The 27,034-nt window shown below is 43.3% G+C and overlaps 1 protein-coding gene across 1 annotated transcript; it reads right to left on the bottom strand.

Annotated features, from left to right (window-relative positions):
- Window positions 1-1,442: 1,442 nt before the first annotated feature.
- Window positions 1,443-27,034, bottom strand: SRD5A2 (steroid 5 alpha-reductase 2). Its single transcript, XM_061471103.1, has 5 exons — window positions 26,545-27,034; window positions 6,558-6,721; window positions 4,079-4,180; window positions 3,108-3,258; window positions 1,443-2,521 (listed from the first exon to the last, which is right to left on the bottom strand). Exons 1-5 carry the CDS (start codon window positions 26,826-26,828, stop codon window positions 2,455-2,457), a joined length of 768 nt encoding a protein of 255 aa, XP_061327087.1. The 5' UTR covers window positions 26,829-27,034; the 3' UTR covers window positions 1,443-2,454.

Genomic DNA, 27,034 nt, shown 5'->3' with positions numbered 1-27,034 from the left:
AGGGCAGCAGCCACCAGCCCCACAGGGCAGCTCAATATGGGGAGTGTCTGTGTCTCTTCTCCACCGCAATTAACTACATTTTTTGCTTGTAGGGGGTTTAGAGAGCATGTGTGTTGCTCCTGATTTCCAAAAATGCCACAGGAGGGGGCAGAAGTAAGATGTGCTCCTTTCCTGCCTGCCGCTCTTTTCCACATGATATGTCCAAGGCCCATGACAGGCACAGTGGAGCTGCTCCTACAAGGCATCCAGCACGTTGGACATCCTGTGCTCAGCCATTGCAGGGGTGACAGGCTGTAGGGCCCCAAGCCTCCAGAAAATCTATCTCCCACCTTAGGCCAGCATCAGTGCTCCCACCAGCTCCTTGCAGTGGATATCCAGGCATGGGACTGACACTGGCAGTAGTGGTCCATCTGGTGTGATTTTTAAGCAAGATAAAATAAATGCAGGGAATAATCCTGTTCTGATGGGAGATAGGAGGGATAGAGAAGTCTGCACAAGCCTTGTTCAGGTCCAAAGGATAAAGCAGAGCTTGGTCCCTGCTCTCCATCTGGCTCAGAAATAGATGGAGGAGACAGCAGCTAGTAACACTGGCACCCATGGGCTTTCTCATCACTTGCTAGGCTTTGAGGGGAGAAAACCACAAGGAGGAATATGTCAAGGCGGGGCTGCTGAGTTGGAGAGCTATGGAAAGCACGGCTGCTCCTCATACTCAGCATCCGCTCCCTGGGGAAGAGGCCATACCCTCCCACCCAGTATCCTTGGCACCTCCAACCTTTCTGTCCCCGACTTCACATCCAGCAACCCCCTTCCCAGTGTGTTTCCACATGGGTGGTTTAAATAAGGAAGCAAAAGAAAAATATGCTTGTGGTGCTGATGTGAAACACATGACCCATGCAATGTCAATTCTGGTTGCATCTCATTTCCTCCCTTCCTCACCTTTGCCTACACATGGCAAAGGGTCCAGCTGTTGTGTGCACTGTACAGGGACTAGTGCATTGGGACCCAGCCTCAGCTGGCTGCTCTGCTCTGTGGTAATGAAGTCAATCAATAATACAAGCAAGGGAGGATTTGCCCAGAAGGAAGAAGCCAGCATGAGCAGGCCTTGGTAAGCAATATCACAGAGACTTGTTTCTGCAGACAGTAAGATACAGGCTAGCACAGCTCCATGGTTTACATAAATTTTATTGTATTTTGTAGAAAACTGTGTACAGTCAGCTTACTCCAGCAGCAGGCAGCATGTTTTGTATTTTTAGTATGTGTGGTCTGGTCTTTTTCTTTCCAGCTACTCAGCATAATTCTCAGCAGGATTTTATGCGCTAAAGGGTAACTAAAACTATCAGCATCTGTGGGAATATCTCTTCCCATTAGGGTTAATGACATTTTCAGGAAAACTCCTAACTGAAATTAAGAAGAGACAACCTGTTTGGGTTTTGTTGCTTTTTGGTGTTGTTTTGTTTTTTTTTCTGAAAATTCAGTGTTATCTCTGTCTCATTTCCTAATGTGAGTACCTGAAAATGTTCTCCATAGACAAAATGTACTGCCAGTGTTGGAGAATATTTTCTTCAACACAGAGCTTTTTATTTGTTGCAATTTTTGTCATATAACACCATCTCAAGTCTTCTTATGAATAACAGTTGGGTGGCTTTGAGTGGACAGATTTTTACTCTGAAAAGAGCTCTAGATTTGTAAAAGAAAAAGATTCTAATGGAGCTGCAATTGCTTTAACAAAGTACGTTTAAACAACCAAACCTGATGGCTGAAGATTCATCATCTGACAGTGAGGAGAGTATTGCTTAAGCAAGGAACACAGACATTGTGCTTGTGAGTGCCAACTTAAGATACCTTCATCTCAGTGTACTTTTCATCGCCTCTGTGCCATGACACATCGCTCCCAGCCTTGTTCTGGCACAGGTATCCTCTTGTTGCATTATAGTTTTGACAGCTAAGCTGGCTTTTGGATGCAAATTAACTTCTGAGTTATTTTCCTGGCAAAGGAGACCACTACTCTGGTTTAAAGTGTGGCAACACCTAGGGCAGTGCTGGCAGGGCAAGGGCATATGTACTGTGGCATAGAGGCAGGAAGAAGCAGCTGCAGAAGTGCTATACATTGGAGTGGCTGCTGAAGACTTTCTCTGAAGTCATGGGCTTACTTTATACTTTTCTGCATGAGTTTCTAGCAAATGCTTTTTGTCTGATGTCAGTGCAGTTATATATCCATTTTCTGTAGGCAGAACTCCACTGAAAACAAACATGTTGTTTGGGGAGTCCCTTTGCCCACAGCTATTTGCAATTTCCCCTGTAACTGAAAACGTAAACTTCAGTTCCAAATTACCTTCTTGTCTGTTACAAACCCAGGTTATCATTTGTACAATTAATTATAATCAGACCTAACATTAAAACTAGGAATTGAAAAAAGCCCTATAAAAACAGAACACAGAGTCCATATTTTCATCATTAAAAAACAAAGGGAATCAAGGCTTTCCTTGATTTTGGATAGTCCGTAAATGTCTTGAGATAGTACCTGAAAGAAAATAAGCAAGAGAGTGAACCTGCACACATACAAGGAAACTCCACAATTTTAATACAGCTCAGCTGAGGAACCTTAAAACTCCTCCAAACTGCCTTGCTTTGAAATCTCTATATGTGTTGCTCTGCAAAAGAGGGTTCCAAAAGTATTTACACCAGGTTATTTAACTGAGTGGAAGCTGGTAATACTGTTAAGGTTCTATCATCAGACCTAAAGTAGAAACCTTAGGAATTCAAAGCAGAGAACCATATCTACCCCAAAAGACTGCAAAGGTTGCAAGGAAACCCTTAGAAAAGGTTCACATTTACAAGGCTCAATAAAAAGGGGCTTCGACATGGGGCTTCAATGGTGATGTATCTTATGTCAGATTAAATGACGATCAGGCCCACTTGACTCAACAGAAGCTCCAGCCCACTGCCTTACTTTCACTCAATCACGAACAAGCCAATATACTTCTTGTACATACTATTAAATTTCATTTTTATCTTGAACACTGGCCCTGCTCCTCTGCTCCTCCCTGGAATTTTGCAATCTGAACCCCAACAGCAAGCAGCAGTATATGGAAGGAACAATTTGATACCTGTGATGGTGATAAGCACGTGGCCCGATGCAGCAAAGAGTGAAAAAGGCAAAGGCAAAGGCTGGTAAGGACCAGGTTGCTATGGCAAAACCAAACCACTCCACAATTTCTCCGAAGTAGTTGGCTCCAGAAACATAGGTGAACAGTCCCCCTGCATCAACAGACAAAAGATGTAATTTTTACAGTCATCTCATGCACATGGAAAGCTCTTTCCCGTAAAGCCAGCAGCAGAATATGCTGCCTTTCTTTATGCAGAGCCCGTAACAGCAACCTAAACCCACTGCCCTGAAACTAGTGGAATCATGAAAAAGGAGGGTCTTGTACAAGACTCCTGTACCAGAATCAAAGGTGATTCTAACCCAAAGGCTTCCAGCACTTTCACAATCATCTATTTTCATTTGAAAGAAAGGACTTAGGAAAGCCTATGATTACATTTGAATTTAAATTAGTAACATTAGTCAGCTCTCTTCAGGCCCTGGTTCACTGGCCTGGCCCACAGCCACTCTTCCTCACCAAGCCCCACTTTGAAGGAGATGGAAAGGAAATTCTGCCCCTTGCACCCTCAGTGTTGGTTTTTTTCTCCTAATGATTATGCTTTGAATCTCTCTTTTGCAATGTAAGAAGCCCACTGCTTCTTCCTGGGCACGGAGAAGAATATTTCCTTCTGTGCAGGCTCCTTTTACAAGGCTAAAATCCTCTTTCTATGTCCCACTTAAATCTTCTTTAAATTACCCAGCCCATTTCCTAAAACCTCTCCAAACAGCTTGTGTGTGCCACATACTCTTGTTTGCTTCTTGCGGACTGTCTGCAGGCAGCTCATGCCAGTCCCTGCAGCTCAGAGGGGCACCTGAAGCAAGTACTTGTGCGATACTGACATCTCTGATATTGTCACTTTGCTGCGAATTCAGTCAGAAAACATTATCTATCCTGCTGCCCTACTTTCTCCAAGGGGGTGGGGGGTGAGAATATACCTTGAGGAATCTTGTAAGTGACTTCCCCGGGTTTCCTCAGCTGGCGCAGCAGGAGATCACTGTGAATGTTGATTCCCATTCCCAGCAAAAATAAGAGGAGGCCTAAGAAACAAACAAGAAATGGATTAGAAAGACAGCTCTACCTAATTATTGCTACTCAAGCACATACGTGAGGTTTATCTTTGGAGAAGGCAGATAGGAGACCTAATTTGAGGTGGGTGGATACTTTCTCAAATGTAAAGATGCTCTGCTACTGAGAAGGCTGCTACTGAACGGGAGAAGCATAGGTGACTGATGACAAATAACCCTGTATCACTGTGTCAGTTGTGGGATCACAGTCTTCTGAGATCAGCTGCACTGGATAGCTTCAGTGTGGAGAGCAACTCTGGGCAAACAATGACCATCCTGAGCACACTGTTTTGTTGGCGAGACCACAGAATAACAGAATGGTTTGGGTTAGACCGAACCTTAAAGATCATCTGGCTCCAGACCCACTGCCATGGCCAGGGACAGCTTCCACTAGACCAGGTTGCTCAAAGCCCCGTCCAGCCTGGCCTTGAACACTGCCAGGGATGGGGCAGCCACAGCTCCTCTGGGCAACCTGTGCCAGTGTCTCACCGCTCTCATGATGAAGAACTTCTTCCTAATGTCTAATCTAAACCTACCCTCTTTCAGTTTAAAGCCATATCCTCTTGTCTTGTCACTACTTGCTCTAATAAAAAGTCCCTCTCCCTTCCAGTACCTGAAAGGCTGCAATAAGGTCACCCTGAGCCTTCTCTTCTCCAGGCTGAACATTCCCAGCTCTCTCAGCCTTTCTTCATAGGAGAGGTGCTCCAGCCCTCTGGTCACCTTCATGGCCCCTTGGACTCACTCCAACAAGTCCACATCCTTCTCATGTTGGGGGCCCCAGAGCTGAATGCAGTACCAGATCAGAGCACTTTGAGGTGGTGTGAGAAAAAGCTGAACTTCCCAGTTGACCATTGTCACCCTTTACTGAACATCAAGCTAGGGCACAAAGTACCCAAGTGTCACCGATGGCTGATGGCAGCCAGCCAGGGCTGTGGACATTACTGCAAAGTGATGACTGAGCTGTAGGCAAGTACCATACCTCTCATTTTACAGGTGAGGAAAGAGGAGCACAGAGAACACAAACTTATGCAGCACATCACCAGAGCCAGGGAGGCAGCCTGTATCTCAGTGCAGCTCAGTCCACTGACAGTGAGGCTGCTTGGACAGAGCAATGGACGTGCACATGGAGCAGTTACTTAAGGGTGCTGACAGGTTATGGCCAGAAAGCTGTCAGTATGGCCAGTTTAGCTGAAAACCTAGAGGTATTTTACTGAGAAACTCTGCAGGTGACATGCCCTACATTTCATGGCACATTAGACACTGGGAAAACCCCTCTGATGATGATCAGGAAACAAGGAAAGAAATAGATGCATTGTGAGCTGTGAAGCATAGAAAAAAGACTAAGTGCTGATAAAACCTCAACACTTCAGGTAGCAACAGAAAGTTGGTAAGAGTCTGTAGAGGAGGAACATAATTTGGTTTTTATTTTTTATTTCAAGTACTGATAATGTTGATTTTTTTCCTCATTAAATAAATGTTTTATTTATCATGCAAATTATGTGATGTGAGAGCTGTTACTAATCAATGTCTGGGATTTTTAATATGTGATGCTGTCTGAAAAGACTGAACTTGCATCAACAGTCTGAAACAGGGTGCAAAAATTACCTTGGTTATTTTGTACTTCTTGTATCCAAAACATTTCCTCAGCCCTGCATGCTAATCTTCATTTCTATGTGTGGATTTAAAAAACATCCTCTGTGCAGCACTTAATATACAATACCCCCTAGCTGCTTTTGCTCAGTTATTCCTTCAGGGATTTTACAGGGTGAAATTCAGGTAGGCTGTTAAGTTACAGAATGGAAAGGAACCATATTAACACACAAACAGACTGTGCGTGATCTCTAATCTTCCCGTATGCCTTACGTGAGAAAAAAGAGCTCTTTGTCTCTAAAGCCTCATTTATGCTGGGGTTTTGCCCTTCTTTTCTCTCTTAGAGTAGCTGCATCAAGTGCAAAGCTCCCTGTTGGGGAAGAGAAAGGCAGTTTGTGCTTGCACACAGCCACTGCTGGGTAGACACTTCTGGCTGAGCAAGGGCACATCCCCATGCAGCTGAGGCCTGAGATTGCATCTCCATAGCCTGTAGCAATGGGAGGCTCTGGAGTGGTGTCAGTAAAACAAGGCTGGTGATTTGAGACTAACAAATAACATTGTACCTATTCAAAGGTGACCGCCTAGCAGCAAAAGAAAGAATTGCACATTTATTTCTACTGCCTGGGCCAGCAGGCTGGTGTTATGCTGATTTCCATCACAACTGATTTGACTCACATGTGCAATGAAGATTAGGACGTAATTCAAAATGTTTACAAATTGCTTGGAGATTAGATCCTGGGAATCCTGCAGCTGTAATTACCTGATGTAAATCTGATGTCAGTGCACCAGTCATTTGGATATTCAGCGCAGTAAATCAGGTAGTACCCCTGGAGGAAGCCATTATAGATACAGAATAACGTGCCAAAGAAAAGCAATTGCAGTGGGAAAGGTCTGCCTCTAGTGAAGAAGGGGTAAATAAATGTCCTAAGGTAGATAAGAAAACAAAGTCAGCATGTTACTTATGATAACATTGCATTTGCAATTTATCTGCTGTAAGTAAAAAACCTATTAACAACACACAAAATATAAAAAAGCTCAATAAAGATAAAAAAATGGAACAACTGCAACAAAGTAAGATCAGCAACTAGTGGGAACAAGAAATACTGCAGATACCAATTTTTTTCTGGTCCTTCAGGACAGCACGCAAGGTGGGAGGCTAGAAGTCTCATCCAGATTCACTACCACCTCAGGAATGTCTCTCTGCCTTCCATTCCATTATTGGTAAATTGAAGAACTTGTGCCCACAAGCAGCATTTTCTTTTGAAGACCTTGCTGTAATGTGCCAGACTGAGCAAAGGATGTTGTGGAGGCGCATAGACACGCTAATGTTCGAACTAAAGTAGTGAGAGGCAGTACAGTTGCAATATTGATTTCCCAAATGAGTATCACTATACCACAAGCGCTGAGGAGGAGCTCTGTTATGGAGAAAACATTCCTGATCCCACTACAAGGACCAATTCCTTAGGGCTTTAAGCCATGATGGCAGATGGAGTTGAAGGCAGTGCTGAGACCCCTCTGCCTCTCTCATTCCCCTCAGTATAGTGCCTGAGCTGTAATCCCCTTTCCCAGTGTCTTCTGCTCCACTCAGAGACTTCTGCACATCTCCAAAACATAGCAGCTCTGCTGAGACACTTTGATGCAGAGGCAGAGCAATGTTGTTGGCAGCTTGGGGGAGCTGCTCTGCCTCCAGTCCCTGCCTCTCCTCCGTGCTTTCAAACTTTTATTTAAAATAAGAAGAGCTAAAGCCCTAAGTTTAATATACAAAACACCAAGATTTCCATGCAGCTCCAGCACCAAAGACTTCCTTGGAAAAAAGCAGTGCCAACACTGGCATTAATGTGTGTAGAGCAAATAATTTGTGCTTGTATACATTTAATTTCCATATATCTTTGGTTCAAGGGGGCACATCCCCCTTGATACTTTGGACACTTTGAACGACCCATATCATCCTTAGGAGAGTGAAATGGAGAGTTATGTTTATATGTTTTAGGTATTTTCTTACCTGTCCAATTAGGTTCTGTATGTGCTAAAATATACACTCTTAATCTCATTCATTTGTCCTCTTGGGCTTTGGATGGTGCCCATCATACCAGTATGTAGGTATTGTTGGTAAGTAATCCACATCCCGGGTTGCCAATACCAACTTAAGCAAGCTGAGGCATAGAATGTCATAGCGCTATAAACTCAGATTAAATCATACTAAGCATGTCTGAAAGTGAGTATGCAGAGTACAAGCACCAACGTGTTAATGTATTCCCTGTTCCAAAGCAAGGTAAAGCAGATTTCTAGCAATTAAGACAGTTGTGGTATAGAAGTGCTGAATGTTTCTAAATATTGTGAAATCTAAGGGGTATGGAAAATATTTTTCAGACAGTGGTATCACATTTATCATATTTATTACAGTGTGGAAAGCAATGCTCTTTGGAATAATGTTACCATTAATCGTTGGTTTGCCCTTTGGGAATGGGATGCTGGAGGTACAAGTATCACGTTTAGCAATCCGACCTCCCTGCTGAAGTAATATTGACAAATTGGTCTTGAACAGCGATGAGAAAAAGTGGGAAAATTGCAAATGGAAACTCAGGGGAAGCAAAGTGGATAGAAGAGAGGATGATATCAACCCACACAAAGTGAGTTTAGTAGGGGGATTTATACAACAGATTGGAATGGGATTTGCACTGCTTTATCCTTTGTCAAAACCAGTCACGTTTGAGAGTCTCTTAATTTTTACAGCTGATGCAAACAGAAGCTTCTATCATGAGCTGGTATTTCTCAGCTCCCAGCAAAGTTGATTGTTGCCATGGTGCTTCTCGATGCTGTTGTTGCAGGAGAAAGGTTATAAGCCCTTGAAAGGTGACTTACCCTGCAGTAAAAGGAAGACAAAAATCAGCCATAGACCTGTCTATCTACCGTGGGTGCAGTGGAAGCAGGACAGAAAGAACCTGCATGCAAATTGTAAGTACAGTTGCAAGGAGTCAGGGGACATCAGCTTTTTTGTTATTGCTGAGGGAGTGAAATCCTGGCATCACTGAAATCCCACTCACAGCAGTTTGAAAATCCAAGTCAGGATTTCATCCAAGAATCTTTGCTGAGGAGCAGCTCCTCCAAGGAAATCTCCTTGGGTCTGTAAATCAAGAGGCCAGATTCAGTTCTCTGTGTCTGAACAACGCCCTAAGCCTTTAATACAGCACTTGTCAGCTTGTACTACATAGGTACTTGAGGGTGCACAAACTATTCCTGATGGGTCTTGAACAAGCAACAGAGATAGAGTGGGGACATATAATAGGTTCCATGGAAGAGTCTGCATCCCTGCTGGAATTATTTTGCAGTATGAAAATCAAAGGGGAACTAACAGCCACTGTTTTAGAGTAACAGAACAAAACCTGGCCTTTTGGATTTAGACCAATGAAAAATTTGACCTTTTTCTTTCAGTACACTATTGATGACTAATCCTTTATTCCTTTATTATCTTTACTGGCCAAAGGCACTGCATCTGACTATAACCATTGGCAACAGCTTCTTTTTAAATGAGTGAATAATAAATTATTCATCTTCTTCTCCATCATTTATTTTCCAGAAGAACAGGTTTTGAAGAGAAAATCATTTGGCATTGCATCAAACTTCATCCTAAAGGAATTAGTCCAGCTCTTTGAAAACTCCAGAGACCCTCACCCAAATGGGGGGAAATGATAAGTTTGCTCTTCTTTTCACAGAAGGTGGAAATCTTTTCATGAATGTTTCCATAATCCACGAGGAGTGGCCTCTCAGTCTTCCAACAGCTTGTTAAATGGAGATGTTTATGCGCTGCCGTGTCTTTTCCTCTCCTGGGTCCAGATGCAGTAGCAACTCATGGTTTCTCATCTAGAAACAAAAGGTGTTTCCAGCGCTCATGAGGTGTTTTACACTTGGAGCAATTGGGTCAAGGGTTCAGAGCTGGCAGCTAAGAATGGGGGGCACCTGACTCCCTCCGCCCTGTGCATTCCCAGCCTGTATCTGCTGCTGTATCTGCCCATCTAGCGCTCTGCCATCAGCCCCTCTCCTGAGTCCAACTGGGATGAAGTGGGGTTCAGGAATCAGATATATTGCAAGGGTGGGCAAGGCTGATGTGGTGCCTTTCCCTTTGAAGGCAGGTGCTGGCCATAACCCAGCTTGTCCTATCCACGCTGGGGCACTATCTGAATGCCCTGGCCCATCCCATGACCCTTGCCAGCTCCCAGAAGAGAATTATGGACTTCTCCTGACCAGGGCTGCTCAGAGTCCCTGCAGAGATTTTCTGGCTCCCCTTGGAGGGTGGGCGTCAGGGCAAGCTGCATAGTTCCTGAGAACCATTTCCACATGATCTGGACTCCACATGTTCCAGTTACTCGCTTGTCCCACCAGACATACCAAAGGTGAGGAAAGCTGATGGTCCAAGTGAGATGAGGTAGCCAGGTCTCCGTGAGGGTGATACCTTCAGGGCTGTTGCAGCTCACTCATACAATGAGGTCTCTCCATGGCTAGCTAGAGCCATGCACTGGAAGGCACTGCACTAAGTGGTGGGTATGGGCACAATGGTTGCAGGGGTCAAGCAGGGGAGCAAGCTGTGTCCCTCCAACAGCAGAGAGACACCCTGCTACGTCAACAGCATATATTGCTTTAATCCCTCCCTGAAAACCCCTTGCTGAGGTGCTGTCTGCAATTCTCACTGCTTTATTGGTACTTTCTCAACCAAGGTCCTCTCTAAGTCAGAGGACACCTCTCTAGACTCTGCTGCAGCTCCCTTCTTAGGGGGATGCTTTCAGTTTTCTTGGTTTGTACAAATATCTATACCCCAGGTAATAAGCAAAACTGATTTGTGTTACACTGACTACAGACCAGTCAGACCTGAAAGGACTTCCCTGATATGAACAGTGGAGTTCCTTTTGGTCTGTCTCATGCACAGGTTGAAGACTGGTGTCCAAACACGGGGAGATTGCACCAACTTCACACCAGTTTTAATTGCACCTACAATGAACAGCATAGAAGTCTTTGCCATAGGTTATTGAAATCACATTGCTGGGGAGCTGCTGGCACTGCTGGCATACCTGACCACTTGGTTGAAGGCTCAAGATGTTCACAGACAAGATGGGCTTCTACCTGTGGTATCTGTGATGTCCTTCACCAAGCCCCTAATTATTCTTAGGGGAGACTTATGAATGTCAAATGATGTCTGCTGCTGAAGAATCTGCACTAAATTCTGCCCATACTTTCTCTCTTTGAGCCCAATCCTGTCCGTTATTTGTGGATTGCACTTTGAGGTAATTTTTAACTTTTACTATTTTTGAGTTACACTGATTCTCATTGAATGCTTATAGGAGAATACTGTCAAGTATATTCTCCCTGTATAGTCAACATCAGGGCACAATCTGTAGCCTAATTTTCCTGTGCCAAATTCATTTTTTTTCAGTTATCCCAGATTGGGTTTAAACAAATGTAACAGTTAAAATGTCAGTTCCAAGCGGCAGGCAATTCTGCCATCAGGTCAAAGGGAAAGTAATACAAAATGCCCCAAAATACTTTCAAAAGTGAAACAAAGCATTTTAAATCCTCCCTCATCATGACTTCTACATATGCCCCAGCATCACAAACCACGGTAGGTCCTCCACAGCCCTCCTATTTCTTTCCTTAAACATCCTGTGCTGAGATGTAAGTTCCCCACTTACTCTTGTGGACACTCCAGTAGTCCCAAAAGGTCAACAAGCTAGGAATATTTAAACATAGAAAGCAAGTAGGTTATTAGCAGCCATTTCTACTGCGCTGGATGGATCACATCCCTTTTTCTAAAACGGTGTGCATAAACATGCTCTGGCACAGCCTTAGGAACAAAATCTAAGCTACAGCCCAGGTCACACACATTCCAGCAATGCTGGCAGGTGGGATTGTTGGACTGGCAGTTATGCCTCTGGCAATGCCCACTGCAGCTACAGGACAGATGGCAGATCTCCTGACTGCAGTGTTGCCGTTATGCTCCATCTCCTGATGTAAGGAAGGCTGTAAGTTCAGGAGCTGGGGTTCTTTTCTGGAGCTGATGCCTAGCTTCCTGTGGAGCCCATGAGTGCAGAGGGTGCACAGCAGCTGTGCGTGCCACCAGGTGACTGCCAGCAGCGGGCATGTCTTCCTTGCCAGGGCAGGGGGCTGCTCTGTGCCCCAGTCCTGCACCACTGGGACTGTGTGAAACCAAAAGATAATGTAATCACTTGCTGGTCCACAGCCCAGATTGTAAACTCATCTTAAATCATTGTCCAGTGCCTGTGATGGGAACAAAAGAGCTCCCTTTTGATGTTAATCATGCAGATCTATGTATCCATTTATGACTAACACAGAGTTGAAAATAGCTCTCCTTTCCAAGCCACGTGCAAAGCATCCTACTTCTGTGTTCCTCCAGAGATCTTTGGACAAACTTTTGATGCCTATAATTTAAGGAGCAAGAAAGAGAGACATGTTACTTAAAAGCTTACAATTCCGCTGTATAAAACAGTAGTAAACCTGTCATGTCAGGTCCATTTCTGAGTACTCTGTCTTATCAATCTACAATCTACAAATTGCTGTCTACAGTCGTTGGGCTGTTTGTGGCTCACTTATGAAACTCATCCAACCTGAAGCCTGTTCACAGGGACATCCTTTCTTTACGGCTCCTCAGGTTTAGGGTTGGATGAAGACTTCTGGCAAGAGCAGACTCATCTTACGTGGTCAAGAGATGCAGGTACACGTTAGATCAAGGGATGGGAGAAGGAGTGAGGAAACCGTAAGACAGATGGCACCACACTTGGGTTTGTGGAGTTCTTGAGAAGAAGAGCAATAGAAAGCAGAAAGTCTGGGCAGCACTGATTTAAGGCAAAGATAGCAGAAATGCGGTAAGATTCAGTGGCAAAATAAGAGGTATGGAAGAGACTGCCATACTGAACCATTGGGGCTGTTGAATTTGGACTGGAGATTAATACAAACAGACATATTAGAGATAAAATGATAAACTCTCTAGAGTAGATGAGCAATTACTTAACACCAGCATTTATGAGCAAAGTTCCAGAGTGATACTCACTATCCCAAGGAAGGCTGACACCATGGATGACAGGACTTGAAGAAGCCAACTTCATCAAAAGACTGACAGTCAAAGGGATGAGCAACTGCACTTGACTTCTGGCCACACAGTTAAATACAAACTTAAGGTTGAATCCTTGGTGCCAGGTCAGAAAACCTCAGTGGCTTACAGCTACATTTGAATTAAGTGGCATTATAGGAAAAAAAAATTACAGATATTTGTAAAAGCATGTATATCTGATGTGAATGGCTAAACATAAAATGCTGCTTCTGCTGAAAAAAATCAAGGTGTATTTAACCTTGGATAAATCTAAGGAATCCGGGCTATGTAATGCTCAGTTCCAACTCCATAAACACCTAAAATTGGTCATTCTGACCATGTAGCATTGGTCAGTAGTGCCTCATTGATTGCTATAAATTTCAGGCGTGCAATGCAGTTAGCAAATTAGGAAAGGCAAATACAGTTTAGGGATGAAACCCAATCCTTTTCACATTGAATACAGAAATTATTAGATATACTCTGCTTACTAAAATACAATTGGTTGAAAAAAGGGAAGGAGAAGAAAAGGAGCAGGACCTAAGAATAGGTATTTGGTTTTAATTAGTAAAGAACTGTGTAGGCTTGACTCCAGGACAAAAGTTTTTGCTCTTCTAAATTCAATACAACAGCAGCCAGTTTTCAAAAGTGTTCTGCAAGTTTGTTTATAAATTATTTCCTTAATTCTCTTGGTTTTCTTCCATTATTTCTGAAAATGTCACTGGAAAAATCTGGTATCTCCTAGCGATTGCCAACATCTGGTTAGAAACAACAAAGGAGAATTCTTCCTTGTCACTGGTAAAAAAGCATTGAATTGTGAAATGCATTGTTCTGCGGCTTATCAGGTATAGGACCAAAACCCTATACTTACATTATTATGCTTTTTTAAAGGGAAACCAAGACCAGAATTGCTGGGTTTGGTGCATCAGCAAGTTATGCTCAGTATATATTTATATTGGTGTATTTGTTTCTCAAATGTTTCCATTTTGGTGTACGAACACCAAATAGGTTTTAGATACCCTTAATTATGAAATGTTATTTTATTTATATTTGCTATTAGCTAATCACTTGTTTCTTCATTGCACTTTTGTTTGCAATGTGGAAAGGAGATCTGAATGACAGCTGAAATAAACATTAGGAAAAATTGATTGGATGCCCAAGGCAAGTGAAGCAAGAGCCTAGAACCAGCTGTTAATGACTTTCTCATCATCACTTGCCAAAATGAGAAAATTTGTTCGAAAGCTGGGGTTTTGTTTTTAAAATGTCTTCCTCTTTGATAGCCAAAGAAGGTAAAGTGAAGCTAATAGAGCAAAGGAAATGCGTCCTCTGTGCCAGTTCCTGTTGAAATCAGTACCATCCCATACTGACCCACAGTTTGCCCTCAGACACTCAACAGCCAAGTGCCAGAGTTCAGGGTGTATGGCATGATGGACTTTTTGTCCAAAAAGCCAAATGCTAACAGTTGTAATGCATTGTAACGGCCAGTTGCTGGGCATCCTATATATGTACAACAGGAGGAGGCAGGACTCATTTCTATATTTAACTTGGATAATCCTGTTTTCTCAAAATAGTTTTGTTGAGTGAAGGAATTGACATAAATTGGATATATTATAGGAGAGGGATGGTAGCAGTAGCAGGTGCCCCATGTCTTGACCTTAGTAGATTCTTTACACTGTCTCATGTGTCAATTTTCAAAGCAACTTGGGGTTTCCTGGTTTAGAGAATGTTATTTTTAGTGGCTGCAAAATCGACTGATAAATTATGTCAAGGGATAGTTAACAATTTTTCACTATTAAACGAGAAGGATAGTTTGAGAGAGGTTCTGCAAAAGACTTCTCTGGTACTACTCAGGGGCTTTTCATAAATTATATACCTCTTGGGGAAAAAAAAAGTCCTACTGTTTGTGGCTGGTATAGCTCTGCAAGATGCTGAGCACACCAAGAATGAGGGCTAGAGTCTACAGTAATCCTGAAGTAGTGGTTTCATAGTTTTAAAACAGTATATTTGATTCAATAAAGACAATGGCAAAATACTACGCTTGGGTAAGACTGACTAAATGCAAAAGGCAAGCTGGAGAACAGGCTGGACAGTAGATGGAGTGCTAATAGGTGGTAAACTGAGCATGAGATAATGATGTCAGGCTGTTGTGGAAAAGGCAAATGTTAAAATGCAATGTGAGAACAGGAGTGCTGGCAGAGACACCTGAAGTAGTCTTTCTCTTTGCAAATCATAGGAATCTTAGAAACTTGATTCATACTTTGTCCAGCTGAACTCTGCACTCTACAAAAGGACAAGGAAAATGTGGAAGCAGCCCAGAAAAACACCATTGTGGTCTAGGAAATGTGACATGTAGAAACACTCAGGGTTGTTTAAACTAAGAAGAAGACAGAAGAAGACATTATAACAACGCACAACTGTATTAAAAGTTGCTGCAAAGAAGAGAGGAGTAAAACATTCTTCTTGTCTACCAGGAACACAACAAGAAGCAATAGGCCTAAACAGCTGTATAGAAAATGCATATATATAGGACGTATAAAAATTAGGGAAGGACAGAGAAGCACAGGAATATACTAACTGAAGGGCTGGAGGATTCTCCATCAGTGTCAGTTGTTAAGGACAGGCCAGACAAATGTCCATCAAGAGTGAGAAGAAGCTTTGAGGACTGTATGAGGCCAGGAACTGTCTGGAAATGGGAACTTGGAGCAATCATGGTGAAAAAGGGGCTCTGAAAAGAAGCCAGAGTGCAGGTATGAGTTCTGGAATTAGCTGAGCAAGAAAACTAGCAGAAGCAAAACCTTTCACTCAGGTTGCAGGCTGAACGCAATGGCAGGCCAGCTACCTCAGTCGAAACCCTAACTAAACTTGGTCCAGATTTATATTTCATGAGGATTAGAGGGTTGGACAAGGGTCAACATGAGTAGATGGACTATGATGATGAAAACCATGCAGATCTCACAGTACTTCATGATTACCTCTACTACTTGATAGCATCTAAAGGTCAGTAGTACTTAGAGATTATGCTTGTTGTTTTATCTAAGCAATGGCGTGTCAAAGCCTTAGCCAGCCAAAGCATATATTTTAGCAAGGTATCTCACTCTTTTCTTCTCCAGAAATAACTACTTGATATTTATGAAGACAGATCACTTTGTTCCTATTGCTAAACTGTGGGTGTCTGCCAAAAGCATGAAATGTGTGCCAGAGTAACTTAAACAGACACTACACTATGCACTTCAAAAAGCTCATTGCTCCACTGGAGCAGGGAGTTCATAGAGTTCACAGAGGCTGAGAGTGTGAGCAGAACAAAAGAACACATCTGCATGAAAAATGGTACAAAATCTACAGATGAAAAATCTGTGCTCTTACAACTGCGCTTACAAGAGAAAGAGTAATTATTTTCCATAAGTGGTCCACATGGAGCTGAGAAAATGACCAAAGGAAGCCAGACATTTGGTAAGCTATACCTCTCCAAAACTAAGCCTTGGTCAGTCTGTATCCAACCACATGCACTAGACTCCAGAGTTGCAACTAGTGGTGCAAGATACATTGGTAGAAGTCTTTAAAATACTCTTAACTGGCTTTTTCCACTCCAGTGATTCCTTCTTTTCCTCTTTTATGCCAAAACTCTTGCTCGGTCTCCATTTTGCTCTTACAGCCTTCCTGACTTTGCCCTTTCTTTGTCCTTCCTTCATCAGATTCTTACCTCTTCCACGGCTCTTCATTCAACACCTCTTCATGTGGGTTTTTTTTTCCAATTAGGAGTTGTCCTCTTGCTGTGTCAGTATTAAAAGTGTCAGTATTAAAGTGTCTCTTGATGCCTGGATACTGCCATCTCACATCATCTCCTTTTCCCTTCCATTTCTTCTCACTTCTGCCCTAGCTATTTTTTAACAATTCTCTTGTGCTATTGTGCTCAAGTGCTTAATTCTCTTGTGCCACTTGTGCTCTTGTGTCCTGTGCTACTTTCACCTGATCTTTTTATGTCTTCCCACCTTCTAGCCCTAACTGTAAGACTCACAGGGTTTCTTTTATTTCTCTGCATTAGAGACAACTTGTATTTTCCTAATCCACACTGCCAGGACTCGGAGACCACTTCTTCCCTCGAGTACCCTGCCAGCCAGAAATGCATGAAAAGTCCTGCTCTGCCCCTATAGTGCTGGCCTAGACAATATTTGGCTGGGTTGCAGCCTTACACATTGGGGTTCTTCTTATACCCTCAGATGAACCAGAAGAACTGCTCTGCGCAGGCAGACTCTAAAAATGTTAATTGACAAACTTGATGTTTGAACAGATACAGAGACATTTCTTAGAAACAACCCTGACAAGTTTAAATTGCTTTTCCTGGGAACAGCCGGAGGCTCGTGTCTACACTTTAGTAACCTTAACCCAGGCCAAGTTTGAAAACATAAACACTTTAATGATTCTTTTTTTAAGAAAAGGTTTCAAAGAGAGGCAAAGAAACACAAAGAACTCAATAGCATGCTGTAAATACAAGGGGCTTTTCCTCAGCTTCATTGTTCTCAGGAGCAGCAAAAGTTTTACAGATGCACATGCACATCCTGCCCAGACGTGTGGCAGAAGTGACTGGAAGTTTTGCTTAGGACCACAGGGTTCAGAGGTATTTTCATGTGACCAGACTGCTTGAGTAGCCCAGCTAGCTTATTCAGACTTCTCTTTAGCCTTCCTGCCCCACTCCAAATGATGACAGGAAGGCCTAAATCAAGGGGATCCTGGGAAAGCCACCCAGCCCATCTTTACCAGTATGTCAAAGTGCTACAGGTCATCACTCTGCCCTGGGAACTGCTCCACCGTAGTTCTGCCTGGGAATTGATTCGTCCCTTAACATCCCTGATAGGCAAACCCTCTTGCTGTAGCAGACAACAAATCTTTTTGCAGACATCCTTGATACAGTGACATTTTCCCAAGATGGTTCTGCAAGGCAGTCTGCCAGGATGGAAAGTGACAGATTAAGTTGGCGAACTCCAGCAGTCATAAGCAAAATGTTACATTACATACAGCAAGGGCTGACTGTGGGCGTTGCTACTCTGTTAGATTAGATGTTCATAAAGAGTAATTGCATGCTTATAAAGAGTAATTAAGAAAGAGGACTTCAAAAACAATTTCCTTCAAATATGACCTTTTTTCATTGCTATTGCAGTTCACATTTTGACTCACCTTTCTAGGAATGGTAAAACTTTCTTCCCATCCTTAAGTACTAACAGAGTAGCAATTGATGTTTCAAAAGTTCACAGCTAGATAGGATTTAGCTTAGTCTTAAAATTAATTTGGCTCTACAGAAAAATATGTATATTTTTCTACTTATCGGTTGACTTCTCTCATTTTTCTGCATGGAATGTTTTAATCCACTTTTAGTATTTATTTATTTTTTTCCCCCAAATAATTTCATTGCTATTATATCTATGAGATGTCCAAAAAATAATTACAATGTCACTGAGTGGTCAGCAAAGTTTAACACAGTTCTTATGTTCAGATGGGTTTAGATGTACCTTAATTTACCTGACCAAATTCAGCAAGAATCACCCTACTGATTAATTCGCCTGCACATTTAAGTCAACATCTAGACAGAGAGAAGGACACTTCAAAGTGTGTTCTTCAGTTAAGTCCAAAAGTATTACTTTAGCATAATTCTTCCTTATCATAATTCTTCTTGACCAAAATGACTCTTTGAAGGAGATAGCAGGAATATAACTTAAACCAAGGGAAATAGGTGCAGTGTCTGCGGTAGGCATTTATTTATAATCATACTCCTAGGAGGTCGTTTCACAAATTTTCACTCTTAACTGAGCTCCTCAAAACTGGGAAATTGCCTGATTGTGTAAGCTCGGAGTACACAAAGGGGCTTCTGGAGATTTATCCTTTTGTCAAGCTGTATTGATTGGCTCATTAAAAAAGTGCTGCCTCCCCCATAGTGACAGCCTCTCACATGGAAAGAAATCAAAAAAAATAGATTTGTGGACCTTGAAATTTATGTGGTCCATAATAAATTTCACACCGTGCATATGGAATGAACCTTGACACTTTTCCCTTGCTTTCCATTTCCCACTTAAATGAGCATTCCCAACAAGGAAGAACTACAGACGTCCCATAATTAAAATAAGTAATTTCCTTATTTGGTAAAAGCATTACTGTTTTTAAGTAAAAACACTTACTGAAACTCCAGTATATAATTTCATCTTCTCTCAGTACAGCCTTTTATAACCCTGCATTTCCAGTATCAACAGCAGGAATCTGGTAATGCAATTCTAGATCTTTATGTCCTCATCACTCTTATCGAAGGTCTGTGGAGCTCAGTGCTCAGAATGTATCTTCCAATAAGGCTTTAAACTCCCAGGATATCAAGGATTGTAACTTCTCTTTGGGCCCAAACCTCACACAAGTGAGATCAGAGCAGTTTGCTTGTGCCTTTGTGACAGCCCTGTGGATGGGACTTCAGTTCTCTGCCTTTGGGTTGCCATTTGAACCACTTTCTAGAGAGCAGCTGGGACTGAGCACCCACCAAGCCGCCGTGTATTTATCAGATAACAGGAAAAATGTTGTGGGTACACTTTGGGCTGGGCAAAAACTATAGGTTTCTGTAATGTTAGCCCACTTTCCAGTGGGAAAAGAACACATAGGATTATTTGTGCTAATAGGAAGGTAAATAGGTAGTATTCTGAGAGCATAATTAGCAAGATATTTAATGATGCTAGGGGAGACCACAAACAAGCAAACTCCATACCAGCACAGGGTACATGAAGGAATCTGGTTAGGGTCTACTGCAAGGCACCAAGGTGAATTAAAACAGAGGATAGGATTTGTTACTTGCCAAGTACCTGCATGTTGTGTACTGGGAGATTAATAATAGAGGTTTCATGAGGCCAGTAATATAAGTGTCTTTAGTTACTGACACTTAATGATGGTGACCTTCTATGACAAAAGAACATAATAACTATTTCTGTAGGGAAAAAAAATCATCTCTGGGTTGAATCTGGTGGTTACGATAGGATCTGTTTATATTCATTATTAGCAAGGAGAGTACCACTTAGAAATACATAGATATACTTCAAACTTAACCTGATCTCTCTGTTTATTCACTTCATGTTTCAAAAAGCGTAACTAAAACCTCTTGTGAACTAATACAAAACACCTCTAAAAGTTTTGACCAAATTACTCATTTGGGGCCTACATCCTCTGGATCCCCTTGGGGGCTTGAGCTCCTTTTCTCACTGATGTAAGAAAACGAACAAACCAACCAACCTACTTAATTTTCCATGTCCAGGTAAATGCTGCACCTGCATGACTAACCAGGCAGCACAGGCAGGCTTAAAACGGGACTCCATGAACCACATTCTGCAGAGCCTGGGGAGACGCAGAGTGGCCTTCTTTCTTCCCCCAGCATAGTTTCAGAGAGAGGGGAGCTGGTCAAAAGAAGTGTAAAACACTCACACGGGGATATTGTTTTAAAATGCTCCTGGCTTCCCATTCTTTTGCAGTAAAAGTCTGCTTTTTGGGAAGATGCCAATTTGTAGAAACCCGAGTACAGGCACATCAAATGGGCCACCTGCAACCAAAGGGCTTTGGGAATCCAACTGTGTCTGAAAAAGCAGCCTACTTAGTGTCTGTCAGAATCACCTGAGTGCATGTCAGGAATGAAAACAGCAGGGGGTTTTAATATACTCTAAAAGATTAGGGTTTGTTTTGGAAACAAAGTTGCAAGAGAAGTAAATAGATAACTAAATGTAATGGTAGTAGGTGTTACCCGGAACTGAAATGCCTCTTTAAACTGCTGGTGACTTAGCTGATACAGACAGCAGCATGGGGGGGCAGAATGCAGCACCCTGTCTTCTAGACCAGCATCTTCAGGATTAGCTCTGTAGCTCAGGGAGACAAGCCCTTTCCCCCTGCCCCGATGCATGGTGGCATCTCTTCTGCTCCCTCACCGCTCTGTCTTTCTCACTTCTAAGGGGAATACAGCATTAAGGTTCATATGCAATTTGATTACAATACCTTCCTCTCATCACCGCATATTTTGTTTCTCGACTTTGGTTTTTGAAGCTGGACTGCAAAATGGAAATGCAGCAAACAGGCTTCTCCTCACCACCTGAGAGCTTCAGCTGGCATTCTCACTGTACTCCTTAACCAGCACAGCCCCTCCAGCAGAAAGGGCTGTATTACAAACTACATTTCAAACCAAAATACTGTGCAAGTTATTTATCACAAGAAGTGTTCCTGTACCTACATCTTATGCTACTCATCATTTCCAGCTCATGCCCAGCTTTTCACAGAGGTTGCATTTACAGATGGCAGGCTTGGAACTCAGTGCTTTCCTTACTTTCTTCCTCCTTTTCCTGCCTTCCCACCCCATTAGTTTTGGAGGTCCTGACATCACAGGCCCTACTTTATGAAAGTGATACAGCTATGAGCTTACTTAAAACAGGTGTTATAAATGCAGATTGTATAGGATGTTTTCCTTAGCACCATAGAGCATTTGGATTTGATTAAATTCGCACCATGCTGCGATAATACATTGCACACTGACATATGAAAAGTGGCTAACTAAGGACAGCAAAGAGGCAGGGGTGGGACTGGCGATTCCAGCCTTCCCTCCCCTCAGCAGCAGCCTGTCCTCAGCCCTTAATGAAAGCCTCAGGGAAGGCACCATCTTGTGCCTGCAACAAATTGAGAGAGAAAGGCTGCTGCCTAGTGGTGGCAATGAAAGACGGAGAGCGAGCTGCTGTCATGGACCACCATGGGCCGCTGGACTGCTGCTCCTGGGCCAAGGAGGGAGAGGGGAAGGTCTCCTGGCTCCATCCACCTCCGTCTTGCATCCTCTCGGGCAGCAAACCTTTGTACTGGACTGCGCTAGGGGAGGGTTGGTACCCAGATGGCCATCTCGTTTGTCTTTCAGCAGTGGGCTGGCTGGGAGCGCACCACCTGCCAGACCTGGCTCATGAGGCTCCATTTGGCAAGCAGAGAGGTCCCTCAAAGTCCTTGTCAATGAGGAGCCATCAGCACTAAGCCAGGGAGTTTCCAGAAGAGGATTAGAGTGGTTCTTACAACACTCCATCATATTCCTCAGTGACATCACAATAAATTATTACTATTAAAAGCTGGCACATGGCACAAATTATAGAGAACTGGTGACTACTAGTGTGGGTAGGACAGTATTACTGAACACTAAGCCCATATGAAAGCATTACTTTAAAATCTAAGAAATACAGCCATACAAACACAAGCCATTGCTAAGCAGTGGTAGATTGTAACCTTGGTTACACCAGCTCCAGGTGCTCAAAGTAGCCTGGAAACATGGGGCTTCCAATAGTGACTCCAAAGCAGAAGGCACTCTTCCAGTCTGTGTAAGCATGGGAGCAGCATATGGGAACAGGAAGGTGATATTGTTTCTAAATATGCTACTACAATTCTGGTATTGTATTCTATGTCCAGCACCGATGTCTTCAATTTAAAATTGACATAGGAAAAGAGGAGAGGAAAAAAGCCACATAAATTCTCTGAGGGCTGAGAGAAGAAAATATCTTGCATTGAGGGCCTTCAGCTGGGGTTCAGTGACATTAAAATCTGGTTTAAGATACGTCAGATCAAATAAAAAGTGTTGCAGCTACTTGACACGTGTCCAAAAGCAGTACAAATTAATCGTGCTGGTTTAAACCTGTTCCTAGTATGATGAAGAGGTAATTTTATCCTGACCAGCTTCATGCTGGATGAAGTATCATGTGTCTGCATCACTCTAGCTCTATGCCAGACCTAGTAATGTCTGTTTCCCTGTAGCTGGCATAAATCCACCATAAAAATTATAATTCGGCATGAACACAATACCACGTGCAGTAGCTAACGCATCAGAAATATGATCACTTGCTTCTATATTATCTGGATCACACTAGTGCAGGTGGAGGACCTGACATTTCTGTAATAAGCAAATTGGAAGATGATCTGATTACTGTATAAGTGATATCATAGTAAGAAAGTACTAAAGTATACTAAGGAGTGCTTTAAGTTAATACAGAATGAGAAATAGCAAGCACCACTGTAAGAAAAATCAAGGCTAGTCAAATTCAAGCAAGACACTTCAAACACGTTGTTTAAGCGATAGTAAAGGAGTTCAGAAGGCTACACTACTAAATAAAACAGCGGCTTCACCATAGAAAATGATGGATTCTTCATCTTCTGGGGTCTTCAGACCAAGACTTGAAGTTACTCTGAAATACATGCTTCAGTCAAGCACAAGCTACTGGGGCAGCACAGCTGGTCATAACACATAGGAAGGCAGAACAGCTAGAACAGCAGTCCTTTAAAAATCTATGTTTCTCCATTATGGACTACCTTGTCCTTCTCAGCGTACCTCTAATCAAAACTTCCCTTCCGCATACATGTTTGGTATAATAGGTGAGACAAAATTAGGAATGATAAAAGCTTCCCTGTGGAGAGAAAGAAGTCACTAATTATAAACAATATATGCATAAACTTTTTTCTGCTTCACACGAGCATGAAAGAATGCTTCAATACAGATGGCAGATCATTAGTAGTAAAAGTTGGAGTAGATGAACAAAACATTTATAATGAAAAGCGGAACGGGTTTATTCACTTCAAAATTTTGAAGTCAGAAAAACTGCAGTAGGCGACATCCATCAAGTAAATGTGATTTTATTATCGATCATTGTATGTTTTACTCATTATACTTGCGGTCAAGTTTAATCATGAAAACATTTTAAACTGTTGTTAGATTATTTCTAGTGCAGATAATAGGTTGAATAAATATCAAAATAAAGTCTGGCTGTTCTATCAAAGTACTAAACCTCTTTTCAAACACTATATGCTGATCAAATGCCCTAGCTCAGCATGACCAGTACCTCTACTCCTAACCCCTGGCATAACCAATGCCATTTTACAAGGCAAACAGCCATAATACGTAATCATGTATCACACCCCACACACACACCACCATCCCACCACCACCCCCCCTTCTTTCTGCTCCTGTTCCAAACTGCAATAGGACTATTTGCCCGCTAGTATTGTTGCCAGGATGTGGTAGCACCCATTAGGGAAAAGGGAAGCGTAACAGCACATGAGAGACTGCCTGTAAAATCCAACAGCTACAAGTGGACTTCTGCTGCTGGACAGCAAACCCTGTGATCCACTGGTGGTCAGGAATGCCTCCACCAACACTGTCTTCTTCCTCCAAGGACCGAATGAGGATCTCAAGTTCTTTTAAGTAAAGTCTGAGTTTAGATTACAATTATCATGTCATGCACTTGTTGTCATTCTGCAGGGGGGTCAGGTAACTGAGAACTCCAGGTAAATAAAAATTCTAGTTAATAAGAAAGCCATGCAAATCATTAGAAATTCTGTTTAACCTCAAGCTATGCTAATTGCTAAAAATTCTGTGTAAGAATGAGCTACGTTAATGCTAGAAATTGTAGATAACAATAAACCATGCTCATTGTTAAAATTTTTATGTAATAACAAAGCTCCAATTATAACACAACCCTTTGGCCATTGGTCGTTCTACCAAGAATCCCGCAAAGAACCTGCCTGTCCCCATAGCCTCAGGTGACACCCAGAAAACCTCCTAATTTGTGATTGTTGTTGCTCTTTCACGTAACAATAGAGTACTAATAATTAACACAACATTTCAAATATTAACTGATTCAGTAGAATCTCAGAACGGCTTCATGAGAAGAGGCTGCATGCTGCAATAATAATACTGGAGGAACACGTAGTATCAGAAACAAACTTGTTTGCCGTACAGGCTTTGTTACAATGAGGGCTTTTGTTTTTACAAGGGAAGGAGTATACTCCAGCCACAGATGAGAAGACCCCCCAAATTATCTGAGAAATAAAGTGTATGAAAACACAGTGTTTCTGCCTAAGTCGAGTAGTAATGTTGAAAAGAAGCCACTGACTCAAAAGATGTATGCATACCAGCAGGGTAACATTTATTTCAGTCATCCAGTGGTGCTCGTTGATTTCTGATCAGAAATTCTTGAGAACAGCAGAATGCATTATATTCAATTTAGTATAACTACATGTAATTAATGCCTCCAGCTTTCTGTGAGCCAAATTTGTTGTAAGTGGTATCCTCCACCTACCTTAGTGCAGCAAAGAAAAGATAATGTTAGTGGTAACGAATATATCCCTAACACAGTGTTTTAGCACTTCAATCCACACTCTGTTTTAAATTTATCTACAACAGCCTACAGTTTCTATCCCTAAGCTGTCTGCAGAAATACTGCAGATGGATTTTCAACATATTGATTTTGGTTGAGTTGCAAATAACAATTTCTGATTAATTATTATATTAATGTTTTCTCGGAAGCAAAAATATTTATATTTATATATAAAAAATAGAAAGCAAAAATATTAAAAATAGAATTAGGGATTCTATTTAAAAATAGAATTAGGGATAAAAAATGGCAAACTAAGTCAGAAAAAGGTTTGCCTCAAAAGTTACATCGCTCTTTAATACATAATGGCATAAAGTAGTCACATGCACTTGCCATGTAAAAAGCCATTTTTTTCCCCATGAACAGGAAACCAAAAGTCAAATTCCTTATGAAAGAACTCAATAGAAAATTGGATTGGAGCAGAAGACAAAATACATTCAGTTGAATATGTCAGAAGGTACACTCTGGTGATGTACTCCAGAGCCAAGTCCCACTGAGCGCAGAACCCGGTGACAAATTGCAGAGCTACGTCACTTCAAAGCTATCACCATCAGTAGGTCAAAATTACTTTTTTCTTTAGTGAACACAGAACTCATTAGAGTTACAGCATTCATTGACATCTGATATGACAAAGTTTCTAAAAGAGAAAAAAAATAAATCGGTACTTTGGTAGTGAAGTGAGAATGATGAATTGAGCACAAAGGACCAACTTTCGTGCTGTGGAACAGAAAGCCTGCATTGACTTTGCTTTCTCCTGTGCTCAGTGCACAGCAATACGGCTCACTCGGTGCTTGCTCTCTCACCGCTGTCGTGATTTTGCATTCGGGCCATCCTCACGCGTGTTCCCACGGCTTGCTTTGGCGGCCGGCGCTGCTCCCGGCGCTGCCTGCGCTGCGCTCCTCCTGCCGCAATAAGCACTTTGCGTGTTCCTTTACATAACATTTGAATTAGCTTCATCCAAAACTTTGCTCCAGCTTAGCGAAGCCTCATTCTATTTATTTTCTTTGTTTGTTTACTTGTGGTAAGATAAAACCCCAAAGCATACATCCTCTCCCCTGCTTCCAGCATCCGAGTACCACCTGCTCCTTCCCTCGGCGGCCAGGACGGGAAGAGATGCCCACCCGACTTGCCCCTACGTTTCGATCGAAGCCCGGGGGGGGGGCTGATTAGCTGCTCCCGCGCCCCCCCCGCTGGCGATCACTCGGGGGACCGCCCGCGTCTGGCACGGAGAAGGGAGCGAGTATCGCTGCAACCAAGACCTGCGCCGACCCCACCTCCCACCCGGCCCCGGCTGCCCCATTCCCGCAGCTCCCCTTGCACCTTTATTTTCCCTGTTTCCCGAGGGGAGGCCGCAGCGCTTCGCCTCCGCCGCTCGCCCGCCCCGGGAGCGCTGCGAGCCGGCGGCGGGGAGGCTCCGGGCGGCGCCGCGGGCGGGGGAGCCGGGGAGAGGGATCGGAAGCGGTGCCCGGCGGCGGTACCTGTAGAAGTAGTGCCAGCAGAAGAGGCAGCACAGGAGGCGGCAGCCGAGCGGCTCGAGGCGGGGCGGGCTGCGCAGCGCCAGCAGCAGCGCGGGTACCAGGAAGGAGGGCAGCTCCTGCAGGAACCAAGCGCAGCGCGCCGGTACCCGGCCCCGCGGCCGGCACAGCCGCTCCTCGTGCTTCCCGTAGCGGGACGGTACCCGGAGGTAGAGCGAGAGCTGCAGCAGCGCCAGGGCGCCCAGCAGCGAGCTGAGCGCCAGCACCAGGCTGGGGAAGCACTGCATGCTCGGGGGCTGGCGGGGGCACCGAGGCGAACAGCCCTTGGCCAGCGCCAGCCCCGGCCTTATTAGAGCCGCGGCGGTCACCCCGCCCCGCCGCGCTGCCTCCCATCGCCCGGGCCCATCAGAGGGCGCAGCCCCTCTTGCCGGCGCGGCGGGGGCGCCCCAGCCCGCCCCGAGGGGAGCTGCCCCCGCGGCGCCCGCTCCGCACC

Source organism: Pezoporus flaviventris, unplaced genomic scaffold (genome assembly GCF_033815535.1).
Source record: "Pezoporus flaviventris isolate CSIRO_AGI_PZ_B2104156 unplaced genomic scaffold, CSIRO_AGI_Pfla_v1 ptg000066l, whole genome shotgun sequence".
Taxonomy (NCBI): Eukaryota; Metazoa; Chordata; class Aves; order Psittaciformes; family Psittacidae; genus Pezoporus; species Pezoporus flaviventris.
Note: the sequence above shows the minus strand (reverse complement) of the source record. Positions and strands in the feature narration are given on the sequence as shown.

Excerpts from the sequence above, each read along its gene's own strand:
- SRD5A2 (XM_061471103.1), bottom strand. The coding sequence starts at position 26,828 with ATGCAGTGCTTCCCCAGCCTGGTGCTGGCGCTCAGCTCGCTGCTGGGC. Across the intron at positions 4,181-6,557 it reads TGACATCAGATTTACATCAG|GCCTCCTCTTATTTTTGCTG; the intron begins GTAATTACAGCT and ends TTTGTTTCTTAG. Across the intron at positions 3,259-4,078 it reads CACTTACAAGATTCCTCAAG|GGGGACTGTTCACCTATGTT; the intron begins GTATATTCTCAC and ends CTGTTGATGCAG.